Source organism: Ranitomeya imitator, chromosome 10, assembly GCF_032444005.1.
Source record: "Ranitomeya imitator isolate aRanImi1 chromosome 10, aRanImi1.pri, whole genome shotgun sequence".
NCBI classification, from domain to species: domain Eukaryota; kingdom Metazoa; phylum Chordata; class Amphibia; order Anura; family Dendrobatidae; genus Ranitomeya; species Ranitomeya imitator.
The window spans coordinates 1203106-1223329 of record NC_091291.1 but is presented as its reverse complement, the minus strand read 5'-3'; the positions used below and the strand labels follow the sequence as shown (position 1 = coordinate 1223329).

Sequence of the window (20224 nt, the reverse complement as noted above, 5' to 3'; positions counted from 1 at the left end):
ATGATGTAAATTACAGACGCCTCTCATCTTTTTAAGTGGTGGAACTTGCACTATTGCTGACTGACTAAATACTTTTTTGCCCCACTGTATAGCATACACTGTACTACATAGTGACCAGATTATTATTATTATTATTATACATTTTTATAGCGCCATTTATTCCATGGCGCTTTACATGTGAATACGAGTCAAATCTAGACAAATACATTAAACATGAGCCTGATAACTGGTTATATACAGTATATAGTATATACAGTACCACATAGTGACTAGATAACTGATTATATTCTGTATATATTATGTACAGCACCACATAGTGACCAGATAACTGGTAATATACAGTATATAGTATATACAGTACCACATAGTGACCAGATAACTGGTAATATACAGTATATAGTATACACAGTACCACATAGTGACTAGATAACTGATTATATTCTGTATATATTATGTACAGCACCACATAGTGACCAGATAACTGGTAATATACAGTATATAGTATATACAGTACCACATAGTGACTAGATAACTGATTATATTCTGTATATATTATGTACAGCACCACATAGTGACCAGATAACTGGTAATATACAGTATATAGTATACACAGTACCCACATAGTGATCAGATAACTGGTTATATACTGTATATAGTATACACAGTACCACAAAGTGACCAGATAACTGGTTATATAGAGTATATAGTATATACAGTACCACATAGTGACCAGATAACTGATTATATTCTGTATATATTATGTACAGCACCACATAGTGACCAGATAACTGGTAATATACTGTATATAGTATACACAGTACCACATAGTGACTAGATAACTGATTATATTCTGTATATATTATGTACAGCACCACATAGTGACCAGATAACTGGTAATATACTGTATATAGTATACACAGTACCACATAGTGACTAGATAACTGATTATATTCTGTATATATTATGTACAGCACCACATAGTGACCAGATAACTGGTAATATACAGTATATAGTATACACAGTACCACATAGTGACTAGATAACTGATTATATTCTGTATATATTATGTACAGCACCACATAGTGACCAGATAACTGGTAATATACAGTATATAGTATACACAGTACCACATAGTGACTAGATAACTGATTATATTCTGTATATATTATGTACAGCACCACATAGTGACCAGATAACTGGTAATATACAGTATATAGTATACACAGTACCCACATAGTGATCAGATAACTGGTTATATACTGTATATAGTATACACAGTACCACAAAGTGACCAGATAACTGGTTATATAGAGTATATAGTATATACAGTACCACATAGTGACCAGATAACTGATTATATTCTGTATATATTATGTACAGCACCACATAGTGACCAGATAACTGGTAATATACAGTATATAGTATACACAGTACCACATAGTGACTAGATAACTGATTATATTCTGTATATATTATGTACAGCACCACATAGTGACCGGATGACTAGTTATATACAGTATATAGTATATACAGTACCACATAATTACCAGATAACTGATTATATACAGTATATGGTATACACAGTACCACATAGTGACCGGATAACTGATTATATACTGTGTATGGTATACACAGTACCACATAGTGACCAGATAACTGATTATATACTGTGTATCGTATGTACAGCACCACATAGTGACCAGATAACTGGTAATATACAGTATATAGTATACTCAGTACCACATAGTGTAATATCTCTTGTCCTGAAGGATACTCCGGGATATTATATTAGCACGGATACTTTTTGATAAAGGAGACATTATGGTACCACAAGGACAGGTGATTACTTTCCCATCATTAAAGTGGTTCTGTAGTGAATACAAGTCATTGTGTGTCCATGATCAGTGCTGGGATCTGCAGGGATGGGCAGAACAAGCGGCCCTGTGCCACGTTGACCACCTCTTCATCCATTCCCTATACTTCAGGTGTTCCACGTGCCACTTCATGTTGTAATAGGGACAGAAGTTCCCTGACGGGTATAAATGAATTCCCTGCTGTGACGACATTGCGGGTCCAGGGGACGGACACCCACGGGTCAGCAAGTTGTCACCTATCCTGAATGATGTGAATCTTACGGGTCCCGATGTGTCTTGTAAGTTCAGCTCCCTGCATTTTAGGAATGAGGGCCCTCTCCTATAACCCTGTTACCTACAGAAATAAGCGTGGGACCTGGCACTAGATGTCTTCACTTAGTGAATGTGCCATACACGACCCCTATATAACACATGATAGATATGGCTTCTGTCGGGGTCATCCTCAGCCCCTCAAGTGATGAAGCAGTCCAGACATTGGGGTAACTAACATCTTTATTATAGGAGATTGTGTTACATATTGTGCAAGGAACACCTCGTACCCCCTCCATTAACCCTTCATTGCAGTCCCAGTGCTGCGATCGTCCACATGTTAGGGGGCCCCTCGCTCTGTCGCCCCCTCGCTCCTGGCAGTAATGAGGCTTTGAGTTCCTCAGTTTGTGCACATGACGGCATGTTGGCTAGGTGTAGAAGACAGGCTTTTGGTGGATGCGCAGGACATTGTAAGTATTCAGACCTGGAGCATCGAATCCAGGAGACAAACCCTGAGCATCATATGGGTAAAAGTTAAAGAGTTGTCTGTCCTGGGTTTCCAGTGATACAGAAGCAGTGCCCAGGAGGAGAGTACATGGGAACTCTTTGTCAAAGACCACCTGCAGGACCCTATCCTCCAAGTAGTGGAGCCGTATGGTCCGATAGATCTCTGGGATCAGCTCTTCGATGTGAGGTCCAAATTGCTGCATGACTAGTACTCCATCAGGTCCAATCTTGATCTCATAAAATGTTAGATTTGCGTAGGTGTAAAATCCAACGTAAGGCGTGGGGTTGGGGGCTGGACGGAGTCTCTTTTCTGCCTCTCTGAACGCTTTCTCCATAGCTGGAATTAAATAGTCATAGGTCTTAGTGATGACGTTCTCATCCTGAGGCCGCGTCCCGGACATGAGGACAATGAAGCTCATGTGGAGCTTAGGAATCATGGAGAAGGTGGCAGAGTATCCATCCAAGTCTCCGTCCTTGCGGATGATGTCATAACCAAACTGCTCGTTCACTTCCCAGGGGGTCCCCGTTCTATTGGCAAAGTAATCAGTGGAACATTTGAAAAGCGGAGTCAGCATTGTCTTCAATGTATCTGGCTCCAGAATCCGCCGGTGGTACGTTCCCAGAAGCACCATTGCCAACTTTGCCAGATCCGCCGCTGTGGAATACATCTGACCCGACGGGCGATACCAGCCCAAATCATAGAGCGGTGCCACTTGACCACTGCCATAGAAACCAACAGCCATTTGAGAAAGAATTGGAGGAGTAAAGTCAAAGCCGGTGTCCTCCATGCCAAGACGATCTAAGATGTTGTCTGCTACCCAGCGCTGGTACTCTCCTTCTGACGTGTGTTCAGCCAAAATGTGGGCAAGCAAGGAAAATGCCAGGTTACTGTAGTGGCACCTGAAATAGAAGCACCAAGCATTATGGACATGGCAGGAGTCCTGGCTCCAGCTCTGGTACTGCTGGCATTGGGCCCGCGATACCCCTGACAAATATGATAGATCTCACCTACCTGGTACCAGGATCAGCCACCAACACGTCATCACGGAGAAGCTCAATAGCCTCCTGGGTGGTTCCTCTCCACAGCAAATTTGTGGATCGCAGCCTTCGCGGAAGACCTGAAAATACAGAACTGATATGATTCATAGGGGTCCAACATCCAAGACCCCCTACAATCCTGGTAATCTATCGGATCATTAACTGATGACAGATCCTACAAGATGAAATGCAACTTTAAGACTCACACACTCCTGGCGTGGACTAGGGCTGAATGGGACCTGGGGAGTAGATGGTGTTCCTCTGGCTAGTCATACAGCACCCATGTCGTAGGTGTTTGTGTGTTGTTCACACAGTGGTTATTGGCACTCTAGGATGGCATCAGTCAGTGATGTCCTATGTGGGCGCAGCATGTAACGGAGAAGCTGATATCAGAGACTCAACTACCACCATATCCACTGCTATGGGGCGTTTGTCAGCACCCAGACCCTCAGAGAGGGGCGGATTATAATAAAGGCAGTAGGGATGAAAGAGTTAAATGGTCCCATGATGATGACATGGAGGGGAGGCAAGCATCTGAGAATGTCAGGGGCCTGGGGTCTGAAAGGGTTTTAATCCGGTCCCGACCTGAGGTGAAATCACATTGTGAAAATACTTGTGTTGTGTGGGGGCTCTGTGACTGGGGATGTTGTGTGGGGGGATCTGTGCCTGGGGATGTTGTGTGGGGGGCTCTGTGCCTGGGGATGTTGTGTGGGGGGCTCTGTGCCTGGGGATGTTGTGTGGGGGGCTCAGTGCCTGGGGATGCTGTGTGGGGGGCTCTGTGCCTGGGGATGCTGTGTGGGGGGCTCTGTGCCTGGGGATGTTGTGTGGGGGGATCTGTGCCTGGGGATGTTGTGTGGGGGCTCTGTGCCTGGGGATGTTGTGTGGGGGGCTCTGTGCCTGGGGATGTTGTGGGGAGCTCTGTGCCTGGGAATGTTGTGTGAGGGGCTCTGTGCCTGGGGATGTTGTGTGGGGGCTCTGTGCCTGGGGATGTTGTGGGGAGCTCTGTGCCTGGGGATGTTGTGTGGGGGCTCTGTGCCTGGGAATGTTGTGTGAGGGGCTCTGTGACTGGGGATGTTGTGTGGGGGGCTCTGTGCCTGGGGATGTTGTGTGAGGGGCTCTGTGACTGGGGATGTTGTGTGGGGGGCTCTGTGCCTGGGGATGTTGTGTGAGGGGCTCTGTGACTGGGGATGTTGTGTGGGGGGCTCTGTGCCTGGGGATGTTGTGTGAGGGGCTCTGTGACTGGGGATATTGTGTGGAGGGCTCTGTGCCTAGGGATGTTGTGTGGGGGCTCTGTTCCTGGGGATGTTGTGTGGAGGGGCTCTGTGCCTGGGGATGTTGTGTGGGGGCTCTGTGCCTGGGGGGATGTTGTGCGGGGGACTCTGCATCTGGGGTTACTATAGGGGGCTCTCAGCCTGGGGATGCTGCCACCGACTTTGTGCAGCGATATCTTGAAAGGAGCGGCAACAGAATAGCAGACGTCCCAATATATCCGGCAGCCCACCCTGACTGCTCTTGAGTCCCTGCACAGAGATTGCAATTTTCAGGTTGGCAGTATAAGGGGTGCATGTCCGCTCCAGTGGGCCCACTTTCTGCCAGTCGCCCCATTACCCCTGCATCCGCCTGCTGTACCCGAGAGCTGGCTTGCCATCCTGCGCAGTGTCACAGCCGTGGCCTTCACAGGTTGTGCGCCCTTCTCCATAAATGCTAGTCCGTCTGCCATGTATTTGTGCTCCTGGTGGCGCCCTCTGCCCAGGGGGTTCTTGATGGAGAAGTTGGTGACGTATCGCTCCAGGGGGTCATCCAGAGAGTTCAGTTCTCCTTCCTCCCATAACTTGTACAACATGAGGACTGGGAAAAGCTTGGAAATGCTGGCGATGCTGAAGGCACAAAAGAGGGGAATGTCAGAGCTGCGGGTGAGGGCGTCTGCGGAGCACTTCATAATGCCGGCAACATATGGGCAAAACATGGCTGGGGAGATGTGAGGGGGCGCTGTATATGGGGACATGATGGGGGGAAGGTATGAGATGGGGATGTGTATGGGGGCATGATGGGGGAAGATATGAGATGGGGATGTGTATGGGGAACATGATGGGGGAAGGTGTGAGATGGGGATGTGTATGGGGAACATGATGGGGGAAGGTGTGAGATGGGGATGTGTATGGGGGAACATGATGGGGGAAGGTATGAGATGGGGATGTGTATGGGGGAACATGATGGGGGAAGGGATGAGATGAGAATGTGTATGGGGGAACATGATGGGGGAAGGTATGAGAATGGGGATGTATGATGGATATGGGGAACATGATGAGGGAAGGTATGAGATGGGGATGTGTATGGGGGAACATGATGGGGGAAGGTATGAGCATGGCGATGTGTATGGGGGGACATGAAGGGGGACGGTATGAGAATGGGGATGTATGATGGATATGGGAACATGATGGGGGAGGGTATGAGATGGGGATGTGTATGGGGGAACATGATGGGGGTAGGTATGAGATGGGGATGTATATGGGGGAACATGATGGGGGTAGGTATGAGATGGGGATGTGTATGGGGGAACATGATGGGGGTAGGTATGAGATGGGGATGTGCATGGGGGAACATGATGGGGGTAGGTATGAGATGGGGATGTGTATGGGGGAACATGATGGAGGAAAGTATGAGATGGGGATGTGTATGGGGGAACATGATGGGGGTAGGTATGAGATGGGGATGTGTATGGGGGAACATGATGGGGGTAGGTATGAGATGGGGATGTGTATGGGGGAACATGATGGGGGTAGGTATGAGATGGGGATGTGTATGGGGGAACATGATGGGGTAGTTATGAGATGGGGATGTGTATGAGGGACATGATGGGGGAGGGTATGAGATGGGGATTTGTATGGGGGGACATGATGGGGGACGGTATGAGAATGGGGATGTATGATGGATATGGGGACATGATGGGGGAGGGTATGAGATGGGGATGTGTATGGGGGAACATGATGGGGGTAGGTATGAGATGGGGATGTATATGGGGGAACATGATGGGGGTAGGTATGAGATGGGGATGTGTATGGGGGAACATGATGGGGTAGTTATGAGATGGGGATGTGTATGGGGGACATGATGGGGGAGGGTATGAGATGGGGATTTGTATGGGGGGACATGATGGGGGACGGTATGAGAATGGGGATGTATGATGGATATGGGGACATGATGGGGGAGGGTATGAGATGGGGATGTGTATGGGGGAACATGATGGGGGTAGGTATGAGATGGGGATGTATATGGGGGAACATGATGGGGGTAGGTATGAGATGGGGATGTGTATGGGGGAACATGATGGGGGTAGGTATGAGATGGGGATGTGTATGGGGGAACATGATGGGGTAGTTATGAGATGGGGATGTGTATGGGGGACATGATGGGGGAGGGTATGAGATGGGGATTTGTATGGGGTAGGTATGAGATGGGGATGTGTATGGGGGAACATGATGGGGGTAGGTATGAGATGGGGATTAGTATGGGGGAACATGATGGGGGTAGGTATGAGATGGGGATGTGTACGGGGGAACATGATGGGGGAAGGTATGAGAATGGGGATGTGCATGGGGGAACATGATGGGGGAGGGTATGAGAATGGGGATGTGTATGGGGGAACATGATGGGGGAAGGTATGAGAATGGGGATGTGCATGGGGGAACATGATGGGAGAAGGTATGAGAATGGGGATGTACATGGGGAAACATGATGGGGGAAGGTATGAGAATGGGGATGTGTATGGGGGAACATGATGGGGGAAGGTATAAGATGGGGATGTGTATGGGGGAACATGATGGGGGAGGGTATGAGATGGGGATGTGTATGGGGGAACATGATGGGGGTAGGTATGAGATGGGGATGTGTATGGGGGAACATGATGGGGAGGGTATGAGATGGGGATGTGTATGGGGGAACATGATGGGGGTAGGTATGAGATGGGGATGTGTATGGGGGAACATGATGGGGAGGGTATGAGATGGGGATATGTATGGTGGACATGATATGGGGATTTGTATTGGGGAACATGAGATGGAGATTGCATGGGGGAAGGTATGAGAATGGGGATGTGTATGGGGGAACATGATGAGGGAAGGTATGAAAATGGGGATGTGCATGGGGGAACATGATGGGGGAAGGTATGAGAATGGGGATGTGCATGGGGGAACATGATGGGGGAAGGTATGAGAATGGGGATGTGTATGGGGGAACATGATGGGGGAAGGTATAAGATGGGGATGTGTATGGGGGAACATGATGGGGGTAGGTATGAGATGGGGATGTGTATGGGGGAACATGATGGAGGAAAGTATGAGATGGGGATGTGTATGGGGGAACATGATGGGGGAAGGTATAAGATGGGGATGTGTATGGGGGAACATGATGGGGGAGGGTATGAGATGGGGATGTGTATGGGGGAACATGATGGGGGTAGGTATGAGATGGGGATGTATATGGGGGAACATGATGGGGGTAGGTATGAGAATGGGGATGTGCATGGGGGAACATGATGGGGGAGGGTATGAGAATGGGGATGTGTATGGGGGAACATGATGGGGGAAGGTATGAGAATGGGGATGTGCATGGGGGAACATGATGGGGGAAGGTATGAGATGGGGATGTGTATGGGGGAACATGATGGGGGTAGGTATGAGATGGGGATGTGTATTTGGGTATGAAATGGGGATGTGTATGGGGGAGCATGATGGGGGTAGGTATGAGATGGGGATGTGTATGGGGGAACATGATGGAGGAAAGTATGAGATGGGGATGTGTATGGGGGAACATGATGGGGGAAGGTATAAGATGTGGATGTGTATGGGGGAACATGATGGGGGTAGGTATGAGATGGGGATGTGTATGGGGGAACATGATGGGGGAGGGTATGAGATGGGGATGTATATGGGGGAACATGATGGGGGTAGGTATGAGATGGGGATTTGTATGGGGTAGGTATGAGATGGGGATGTGTATGGGGGAACATGATGGGGGTAGGTATGAGATGGGGATGTGTATGGGGGAACATGATGGGGGTAGGTATGAGATGGGGATATGTATGGTGGACATGATATGGGGATTTGTATTGGGGAACATGAGATGGAGATTGCATGGGGGACATGATGGGGGAAGGTATGAGAATGGGGATGTGCATGGGGGAACATGATGGGGGTAGGTATGAGATGGGGATGTGTATGGGGGAACATGATGGAGGAAAGTATGAGATGGGGATGTGTATGGGGGAACATGATGGGGGTAGGTATGAGATGGGGATGTGTATGGGGGAACATGATGGAGGAAAGTATGAGATGGGGATGTGTATGGGGGAACATGATGGGGGAAGGTATAAGATGGGGATGTGTATGGGGGAACATGATGGGGGTAGGTATGAGATGGGGATGTGTATGGGGGAACATGATGGGGGAGAGTATGAGATGGGGATGTGTATGGGGGAACATGATGGGGGTAGGTATGAGATGGGGATGTATATGGGGGAACATGATGGGGGTAGGTATGAGATGGGGATGTGTATGGGGGAACATGATGGGGGTAGGTATGAGATGGGGATGTGTATGGGGGAACATGAGGGGGGAGGGTATGAGATGGGAATGTATATGGGGGAACATGATAGGGGTAGGTATGAGACGGGGATGTGTATGGGGAACATGATGGGGGTAGGTATGAGATGGGGATTTGTATGGGGTAGGTATGAGATGGGGATGTGTATGGAGGAACATGATGGGGGTAGGTATGAGATGGGGATTTGTATGGGGGAACATGATGGGGGTAGGTATGAGATGGGGATGTGTATGGGGGAACATGATGGGGGTAGGTATGAGATGGGGATATGTATGGTGGACATGATATGGGGATTTGTATTGGGGAACATGAGATGGAGATTGCATGGGGGACATGATGGTGGAAGGTATGAGATGGGGATGTGTATGGGGGAACATGATGGGGGAGGGTATGAGATGGGGATGTGTACGGGGGAACATGATGGGGGAAGGTATGAGAATGGGGATGTGCATGGGGGAACATGATGGGGGAGGGTATGAGAATGGGGATGTGTATGGGGGAACATGATGGGGGAAGGTATGAGAATGGGGATGTGCATGGGGGAACATGATGGGGGAAGGTATGAGATGGGGATGTGTATGGGGGAACATGATGGGGGTAGGTATGAGATGGTGATGTGTATTTGGGTATGAGATGGGGATGTGTATGGGGGAGCATGATGGGGGTAGGTATGAGATGGGGATATGTATGGTGGACATGATATGGGGATTTGTATTGGGGAACATGAGATGGAGATTGCATGGGGGACATGATGGGGAAGGTATGAGATGGGGATGTGTATGGGGGAACATGATGGGGGAGGGTATGAGATGGGGATGTGTATGGGGGAACATGATGGGGGAGGGTATGAGAATGGGGATGTGTATGGGGGAACATGATGGGGGAAGGTATGAGAATGGGGATGTGCATGGGGGAACATGATGGGGGAAGGTATGAGAATGGGGATGTGCATGGGGGAACATGATGGGGGAGGTTATGAGAATGGGGATGTGTATGGGGGAACATGATGGGGGAAGGTATGAGAATGGGGATGTGCATGGGGGAACATGATGGGGGAGGGTATGAGAATGGGGATGTGTATGGGGGAACATGATGGGGGAAGGTATGAGATGGGGATGTGCATGGGGGAACATGATGGGGGAGGGTATGAGATGGGGATGTGTACGGGGGAACATGATGGGGGAAGGTATGAGAATGGGGATGTGCATGGGGGAACATGATGGGGGAAGGTATGAGAATGGGGATGTGCATGGGGGAACATGATGGGGGAGGGTATGAGAATGGGGATGTGTATGGGGGAACATGATGGGGGAAGGTATGAGATGGGGATGTGTATGGGGGTAGGTATGAGATGGGGATGTGTATGGGGGACATGATGGGGGTAGGTATGAGATGGGGATGTGTATGGAGGACATGATGGGGGTAGGTATGAGATGGGGATGTGTATGGGGGAACATGATGGGGGAGGGTATGAGATGGGGATGTGTATGGGGGAGCATGATGGGGGAAGGTATGAGATGGGGATGTGTATGGGGGAACATGATGGGGGAGGGTATGATGGGGATGTGTATGGGGGAACATGATGGGGGAAGGTATGAGATGGGGATGTGTATGGAGGACATGATGGGGGAAGGTATGAGATGGGGATGTGTATGGGGGAACATGATGGGGGTAGATATGAGATGGGAATGGGTATGGGGGACATGATGGGGTAGTTATGAGATGGGGAACATGATGGGGGAAGGTATGAGATGGGGATGTGTATGGGGGAACATGATGGGGGAAGGTATGAGATGGGGATGTGTATGGGGGACATGATGGGTGTAGGTATGAGATGGGGATGTGTATGGAGGACATGATGGGGGTAGGTATGAGATGGGGATGTGTATGGAGGACATGATGGGGGTAGGTATGAGATGGGGATGTGTATGGTGGACATGATATGGGGATATGTATTGGGGAACATGAGATGGAGATGGCATGGGGGCATGATGGGGAATGTCACACGTTACTTGTGAGATTGCAGAGCGCGCTCCTGACCTCTGTGTGGGTGTTTTGTGCAGCCTCTCACCGGTAAATGGTGTATTCGTTGGGAGCAGTTGAGAAGGGATCAGATGCGTTTTTCTTTCCGAAGTTCCCGGTCCACAGTACGGTGTCATTATAGGTGACTATGGCAGACATGGCAGGCAGCCCGGGAGTGCGGATTTTACTCCTGAGGAATTTGTCCACCTGTAGAGATATAATGAGATGGGGAATAAGCGGCCGCACAATCATTTTGTTGTCCTGGTCTATCAAGGACAGGACTGACCTTCTCCAGAGCCTCCTTCAGGACCGGCACAGGGTGGTCTAAAGATACCGGCTCTGGGAATCGGGGGCACATCTTAACCAAGTCTCTCATGACCTTCTCCTCCACTGGAGCTGGAACATAGAGAGAATCAGAAACCATGACTATTATATGTGTATGGCGGAGGAATGGGGTACACGAGTACGTTTGGTGTAAAGGAGAACAGGTGGAGTATACAAGGGCATGAGTGTGAGGGCAGGCGAGGGATGGAGGGGCACGAGCGCGAGGGCAGGCGAGGGACGGAGGGGCATGAGTGTGAGGGCAGGTGAGGGACGTAGGGGCACGAGCGTGAGGGCAGATGGAGTACACGGGCAAGAGCATGAGGGCAGTTGAGGAAAGCAGAGGCATGAGGGCAGGTGGAGTACACAAGGGCACGACCATGAGGGCAGGTGATGGACATAGGGGCATGAATGTGAGGGCAGGTGAGGGACATAGGGGCACGAGAGTGAGGGCAGGTGAGGGACGTAGGGGCACAAGCGTGAGGGCAGGTGGAGTACGCAGGGGCACTAGCATGAGGGCAGGTGAGGGAAGTAGGGGCACATGCGTGAGCGCAGGTGAGGAATGTAGGGGCACGAGCATGAGGGCAGGTGAGGGATGTAGGGGCACAAGCGTGAGTGGGTGAGGGACGCAGGGGTGTGAGCGTGAGGGCAGGCGGAGGATGCAGGGTCACAAGCGTGAGGGCAGGTGAGGGACGTAAGGTCATGAGCGTGAGGGCAGTTGAGGGACGTAAGGTCACGAGCGTGAGGGCAGGTGAGGGACTGGGACGTAGGGGTGCGAGGGCAGGTGAGGGATGGAGGGGCACGAGGGCAGGCAAGGGACGGAGGAGCACGAGCGAGAGGGCAGATGAGGGACACGGGCGAGATCGCAAGGGCAGGTGGAGTATGCAGGGGCACGAGCGCGAGGGCAGGTGGAGGATGCAGGGGCACGAGCGTGAGGGCATGTGAGGGACATAGGCGCACAAGCGTGAGGGCAGGTGAGGGACTTGGACTCAGGGGCACGAGTGCGAGGGCAGGCGAGGGATGGAGGGGCACGAGCACGAGGGCAGGTGGAGGATGCAGAAGCGCGAGTGCAGATGAGAGACGCAGGGGCAAGAGCGTGAGGGCAGGTGGAGGATGCAGGGGCACAAGCGCGAGGGCAGGTGGAGTATACAGCGGTACGAGCGCGAGGGCAGGCGGAGGACGCAGGGGCACGAGCGTGAGGGCAGGTGAGGGACGTACCCATATCCTGTTTGGGCAGTTTAAATTGCCAGATGAAGCAGCCGGTCATTGTGATGGAGATAAGGAAGGAGAGGATGAGCCCCAGGTGCGTCCATTTCCACTGCACAGGAGTCGTCCGGCTGAGGCCTCTCCTTCTCGATGGCTGCAGGTAAAAGAAGCGGTTACCACAGACCTCCTCACTGGTTACAACCTACCGCCACGGCTGCGCCTCACAGAGAAAGCATTTATTACAGCTTTATACCACATTTCACGCATTTCCTTCTATCCTGTCTAATGGTGGCCCCAGATCATGGAGGGGACCACTCGGCAGCACAGACGACCATTCGGAAGCACAGATGCCGCTCATCTTTACTGATGGATGACACGGAAAGTAATGACACCTGTTTCTGCGGACTGACAAGAAAGAGGGTGAGAGTGAAAAATGGAGGCCGCTGCCTTACATGTCGTGTAGCTCAAGGTCACCTGTTTCATTGGTCGTAAAGTGATTGCTGCCCGGATCCTCCTGTACCCTGTATTATTATTATTTATTATTATAGTGCCATTTATTCCATGCCGCATTACATGTGAGGAGGGGTATACATAATAAAAACAGGTACAATAATCTTAAACAATACAAGTTACAACTGGTACAGGAGGAGAGAGGACCCTGCCCACGAGGGCTCACAATCTACAAGGGATGGGTGAGAATACAGTAGGCGAGGGTAGAACTGGCCGTGCAGCGGTTTGGTCGATCGGTGGTTACTGCAGGTTGTAGGCTAAAACTGTCTCTGATGTTATCAATCTTCTGCTTGAAAAATGAGGCAAAGTCTTCAGCTGAGATGAGTGGGGAGGGAGGAGATGCTGGGGGACGGAGGAGAGAATTGAAGGTGATGAATAACTGTTTAGGGTTGTGAGACAGGGAGGATATGAGAGACGAGAAGTAGGTTTGTTTAGCTGTGGCGAGTGTGGTCTTGAAAGTAGTGAGGGACTGTTTGAAAGCGATGAAGTGCTCGTTGGAGTGGGATCTTTTCCATCTGCGCTCAGCAGCCCTGGAAGCTCGCCTCAGTTCTTTGGTCAGGCTGGTCTGCCAGGGCTGTCTGTTGATTTTGCGAGCTTTGGTATGTGTGAGATGGGCAAGAGATGTATGTACCCTGTATGCCCATACTTGTCTGGTCTCCCCTCCATAAGGCTGCTGTCACACTAGCAGTATTTGGTCAGTATTTTACATCAGTATTTGTAAGGAGTGGCGTGATAAATGCAGAAGTGCATATGTTTCTATTATACTTTTCCTCTATTTGTTCCACTCCTGGTTTTGGCTACAAATACTGATGTAAAATACTGACCAAATACTGCTAGTGTGATGGCAGCCTAATGGTGGCTCCTCACAGCTATGTGCTCCTGAGACAGTCAGTTGTAACGCCCGGTCCCCTCTCTGTAATAATGGCTCCTCACAGCCATTTGCTCCTGAGATGCTCAGTTATAACGCCCGGTCCCCCTCTGTAGTAATGGCTCCTTACAGCCATGTGCTTCTGAGACGGTCGGGTATAACAACTGATCCCCCTCTATAATGGAGGCTCCTCACAGCCATGTTATCCTGAGACAGTCAGTTATAACGCCCGGTCCCCCTCTGTAGTAATGGCTCTTCACAGCCATGTGCTTCTGAGACGCTCAGTTATAACGCCTGATCCCCCTCTATAATGGAGGCTCCTCACAGAAATGTGCTTCTGAGACGGTCGGGTATAATGCCTGATCCCCCTCTCTAATGTTGGCTACTCACAGCCATGTTATCCTGAGAAGGTCAAGTATAACACCCGTTTCCCCCCATCTGTTGTGATTGCTTCTCACAGACACTCCTGGAGCCTGGTTCACCCCTCCACACGTAATGATGACTCCTCACAGCCATGTGCTCCTGGAGATGGTCAGTTACAAGGCCTGGTCCCCCCTCTATGGCGATGGCTGCTTACAGCCATGTGCTCCTGGAGATGGTCAGTTATTAGGCCCGTTCCCCCCTCTGTGGTGATGGCTCCTCACAGCCATGTGCTCCTGGAGAAGGTCAGTTATAAGGCCCGTTCCCCCCTCTGTGGTGATGGCTCCTCACAGCCATGTGCTCCTGGAGATGGTCAGTTACAAGGCCCGTTCTCCCCTCTGTGGTGATGGCTCCTCACAGCCATGTGCTCCTGGAGATGGTCAGTTACAAGGCCCGTTCCCCCCTCTGTGGTGATGGCTCCTCACAGCCATGTGCTCCTGAAGGTGGTCAGTTATAAGGCCCGGTCCCCCCTCTGTGGCGATGGCTCCTCACAGCCATGTGGTCCTGGAGAAGGTCAGTTATAAGGCCCGGTCCCCCCTCTGTGGCGATGGCTCCTCACAGCCATGTGCTCCTGGAGAAGGTCAGTTATAAGGCCCGGTCCCCCCTCTGTGGCGATGGCTCCTCACAGCCATGTGCTCCTGGAGATGGTCAGTTACAAGGCCCGTTCCCCCCTCTGTGGCGATGGCTCCTCACAGCCATGTGCTCCTGGAGAAGGTCAGTTATAAGGCCCGGTCCCCCCTCTGTGGCGATGGCTCCTCACAGCCATGTGCTCCTGGAGAAGGTCAGTTATAAGGCCCGGTCCCCCCTCTGTGGCGATGGCTCCTCACAGCCATGTGCTCCTGGAGATGGTCAGTTACAAGGCCCGTTCCCCCCTCTGTGGCGATGGCTCCTCACAGCCATGTGGTCCTGGAGAAGGTCAGTTATAAGGCCCATTCCCCCCTCTGTGGCGATGGCTCCTCACAGCCATGTGCTCCTGGAGAAGGTCAGTTATAAGGCCCATTCCCCCCTCTGTGGTGATGGCTCCTCACAGCTATGTGCTCATGGAGAAGGTCAGTTATATGGCCCGGTCCCCCCTCTGTGGCGATGGCTCCTCACAGCCATGTGCTCCTGGAGAAGGTAAGTTATAAGGCCCGGTCCCCCCTCTGTGGCGATGGCTCCTCACAGCCATGTGCTCCTGGAGAAGGTCAGTTATAAGGCCCGGTCCCCCCTCTGTGGCGATGGCTCCTCACAGCCATGTGCTCCTGGAGAAGGTCAGTTATAAGGCCCGTTCCCCCCTCTGTGGCGATGGCTCCTCACAGCCTTGTGGTCCTGGAGAAGGTCAGTTATAAGGCCCGGTCCCCCCTCTGTGGCGATGGCTCCTCACAGCCATGTGCTCCTGGAGAAGGTCAGTTATAAGGCCCGGTCCCCCCTCTGTGGCGATGGCTCCTCACAGCCATGTGCTCCTGGAGAAGGCCAGTTATAAGGCCCGTTCCCCCCTCTGTGGCGATGGCTCCTCACAGCCATGTGCTCCTGGAGAAGGTCAGTTATAAGGCCCGTTCCCCCCTCTGTGGCGATGGCTCCTCACAGCCATGTGCTCCTGGAGAAGGTCAGTTATAAGGCCCGGTCCCCCCTCTGTGGCGATGGCTCCTCACAGCCATGTGCTCCTGGAGATGGTAAGTTATAAGGCCCAGTTCCCCCCTCTGTGGCGATGGCTCCTCGCAGCCATGTGCTCCTGGAGATGGTCAGTTACAAGGCCCGTTCACCCCTCTGTGGCGATGGCTCCTCACAGCCATGTGCTCCTGGAGAAGGTCAGTTATAAGGCCCGGTCCCCCCTCTGTGGCGATGGCTGCTTACAGCCATGTGCTCCTGGAGATGGTCAGTTATAAGGCCCGTTCCCCCCTCTGTGGCGATGGCTCCTCACAGCCATGTGCTCCTGGAGATGGTCAGTTACAAGGCCCGTTCCCCCCTCTGTGGCGATGGCTCCTCACAGCCATGTGCTCCTGGAGATGGTCAGTTATAAGGCCCGTTCCCCCCTCTGTGGCGATGGCTCCTCACAGCCATGTGCTCCTGGAGATGGTCAGTTATAAGGCCCGTTCCCCCCTCTGTGGCGATGGCTCCTCACAGCCATGTGCTCCTGGAGATGGTCAGTTATAAGGCCCGTTCCCCCCTCTGTGGCGATGGCTCCTCACAGCCATGTGCTCCTGGAGATGGTCAGTTATTAGGCCCGTTCCCCCCTCTGTGGCGATGGCTCCTCGCAGCCATGTGCTCCTGGAGAAGGTCAGTTATAAGGCCCGTTCCCCCCTCTGTGGCGATGGCTCCTCACAGCCATGTGCTCCTGGAGATGGTCAGTTATAAGGCCCGTTCCCCCCTCTGTGGCGATGGCTCCTCACAGCCATGTGCTCCTGGAGATGGTCAGTTATTAGGCCCGTTCCCCCCTCTGTGGCGATGGCTCCTCGCAGCCATGTGCTCCTGGAGAAGGTCAGTTATAAGGCCTGTTCCCCCCTCTGTGGCTCCTCACAGCCATGTGCTCCTGGAGAAGGTCAGTTATAAGGCCCGTTCCCCCCTCTGTGGCGATGGCTCCTCGCAGCCATGTCCTCCTAGAGTTGCAGTACTGGAGATTTTCTGTGTAATCTGTAATCCTCAGACCTCATTCACTGGGCAGATTTAGGAGGTTGTAGATTAACTCAAACATCACCAGTATAGTCGCCACTCCACACTCCTGATCCTCCGCGCACACAGACAGTGGTGTGTCGTCTCCGGCAGGACGTACGAGGTTTAACTTGTTTTGCCCCAGTTATTCCGGTGATATAGAGATGTGTGTAAGATTCAGGGCGCTGGGTAGCTTTTGCCACTTGTCAGCATTTGACACTTGAGTGGGGCCCCCGGAGAGCCCACTCATTGCTGGGACAATAACATGATTAACATGGTATAAATTCCACATGCTAATGACAAGAGATGAACCTGCCCAACCTCAGAGGCAAAGACCTGAGCCCCAGAAGGATCTAGATTTTTGAGATGACAACTACCCCTTTGGATCCTTGTCTCTTCCTCACCTGGATTGGCAGTCCATCCATCCCCGCTAGTGACCAGTGTTTCGCATCAGTTAGGCTCCTCCAATGTAACCTGCGGCCTGAAGGAGAATGAAGAGAAACACAATATGGAGCGATGGTGGTCATCACATTGACTCATCAGTTGTACAATCTCCCCCCACAGCAGATATGTCCTCTTCACCTTGTAGGACATTGCTGGTCACCACTAGACAGAGTGTACACCAGGAACAGAAGCTGCAGATATTTTCAGTTCAATGACAATGGTGCCACAGAATTTCACATCATCCACCAGACCGGATGATGGGCAATGAGTTCTGGAAGCCCATAGACCCTGTGATTAGTGCACACTTACCTCCTGCTGCCACAGAATTTCACATCATCCACCAGACCGGATGATGGGCAATGAGTTTTGGAAGCCCATAGACCCTGTGATTAGCGCACACTTACCTCATGCTGCCACAGAATTTCACATCATCCTCCAGGAGCCACCAGACCGGATGATGGGCAATGAGTTCTGGAAGCCCATAGACCCTGTGATTAGCGCACACTTACCTCATGCTGCCACAGAATTTCACATCATCCTCCAGGAGCCACCAGACCGGATGATGGGCAATGAGTTCTGGAAGCCCATAGACCCGGTGATTAGTGCACACTTACCTCCTGCTGCCACAGAATTTCACATCATCCATCGGGAGCCACCAGACCGGATGATGGGCAATGAGTTCTGGAAGCCCATAGACCCTGTGATTAGTGCACACTTACCTCCTGCTGCCACAGAATTTCACATCATCCATCGGGAGCCACCAGACCGGATGATGGGCAATGAGTTCTGGAAGCCCATAGACCCTGTGATTAGTGCACACTTACCTCCTGCTGCCACAGAATTTCACATCATCCTCCAGGAGCCACCAGACCGGATGATGGGCAATTAGTTCTGGAAGCCCATAGACCCTGTGATTAGTGCACACTTACCTCCTGCTGCCACAGAATTTCACATCATCCACCGGGAGCCACCAGACCGGATGATGGGCAATGAGTTCTGGAAGCCCATAGACCCTGTGATTAGTGCACACTTACCTCCTGCTGCCACAGAATTTCACATCATCCTCCAGGAGCCACCAGACCGGATGATGGGCAATGAGTTCTGGAAGCCCATAGACCCTGTGATTAGTGCACACTTACCTCCTGCTGCCACAGAATTTCACATCATCCTCCAGGAGCCACCAGACCGGATGATGGGCAATGAGTTCTGGAAGCCCATAGACCCTGTGATTAGTGCACACTTACCTCCTGCTGCCACAGAATTTCACATCATCCTCCAGGAGCCACCAGACCGGATGATGGGCAATGAGTTCTGGAAGCCCATAGACCCTGTGATTAGTGCACACTTACCTCCTGCTGCCACTGAATTTCACATCATCCACCAGACCGGATGATGGGCAATGAGTTCTGGAAGCCCATAGACCCTGTAATTAGCGCACACTTACCTCCTGCTGCCACTGAATTTCACATCATCCACCAGACCGGATGATGGGCAATGAGTTCTGGAAGCCCATAGACCCTGTGATTAGCGCACACTTACCTCCGTGGATCCAAAGTCAATCTGAGCCTCAGCTTTTGGCTTTGGATTCCTCCATGGAGATCCAGACCTTTTGATTTTCTAGACTCCTGGTTCTAGGTTGTGGACCTCCCGTCCTGAGGATCTGGAGCCTATGGACTTGTTGCCTGCATTGCAGTCACTTCTTTGCTTGTTGCTAGTGTTAATCAGAGTGAGGATGCTCGGCTTAATATCCAACCCCTGACGGCAGATTAGTGCCCCCCCCATGCTTGGATTTGTGCAGCAGTGACATCGTCAGGACACTGCTGTAATACCGGGAACACCACTAAGGACGGTGATCCCCCACTTATTTAGGGGCCATGCCACATTCATGAACGCCACTAACTTATGCTGATATTCACAACAAGCATATGAAGGGTTTATTAATGACTTCAGTGAGTAGTGAGGTCTGTGCCGGGAAGGGTTAATCCTGTCCGTTTATCCCTGGTCACAGCTGACACATGTGGTGACCAAGGACCATCTGCCACAATCTGGAAACTGAATGATTGCAAGTCCAAAGACCCTGGAGGAGGGGGTGACCTGGAAGCTCCATGTTACAGGAGGAAGCCATCAGTCCAAAGCTGTGTGATAGAGCTGTGCCCACATACTACACTGTGCCCGTGTCCATCCTGGCGGGTGCATGGTGTGCACCACTAGATGTAAATCCGTCACACGATGGCGTTCTGCTCTCCCTACCGGGAAACTTCTGACAACCACGATTGCACCAGGAATGTGGCGCGGTGCTCGGACATTGCACAGAATGGCATCTCCAGAAATATGAGACCGGGGTGTTCTCCAGGCTGGAGGTGCCCGATGGTGCAGAGTGCAGCTCCACAGGCCGGCAAAAGTCTGTGCACCCCTGGCCAAAATGACTGTTATTGTGAGCAGTTAAGCAAGTTGAAGATGAAATGATCTAAAAGGCCTAAAGTTACAGATTTGGAGATGCCGATCCTTTTCAAATCTATGCTTTGTTCCAGATTTA

The 20224-nt window shown here is 51.4% G+C and overlaps 1 protein-coding gene across 1 annotated transcript; it reads right to left on the bottom strand.

Moving 5' to 3' along the window:
* Nucleotides 1-2350: 2350 nt before the first annotated feature.
* On the bottom strand, nucleotides 2351-19416 carry LACTBL1 (lactamase beta like 1). Its single transcript, XM_069741447.1, has 8 exons — nucleotides 19228-19416; nucleotides 17649-17725; nucleotides 12831-12972; nucleotides 11578-11687; nucleotides 11341-11498; nucleotides 5298-5545; nucleotides 3643-3748; nucleotides 2351-3530 (listed from the first exon to the last, which is right to left on the bottom strand). The coding sequence occupies exons 2-8, from the start codon at nucleotides 17667-17669 to the stop codon at nucleotides 2552-2554; spliced, it is 1764 nt and encodes a 587-aa protein (XP_069597548.1). The 5' UTR covers nucleotides 17670-17725; nucleotides 19228-19416; the 3' UTR covers nucleotides 2351-2551.
* Nucleotides 19417-20224: the final 808 nt, after the last annotated feature.

Bases quoted from the DNA above. Each gene is read 5' to 3' on its own strand.
- LACTBL1 (XM_069741447.1), bottom strand. From the start codon at position 17,669: ATGGATGGACTGCCAATCCAG. The intron at 11,499-11,577 runs GTCAGTCCTGTC...ATATCTCTACAG, and splicing joins TGAAGGAGGCTCTGGAGAAG to GTGGACAAATTCCTCAGGAG. The intron at 3,531-3,642 runs GTAGGTGAGATC...CTTCTATTTCAG, and splicing joins GTGGCTGATCCTGGTACCAG to GTGCCACTACAGTAACCTGG.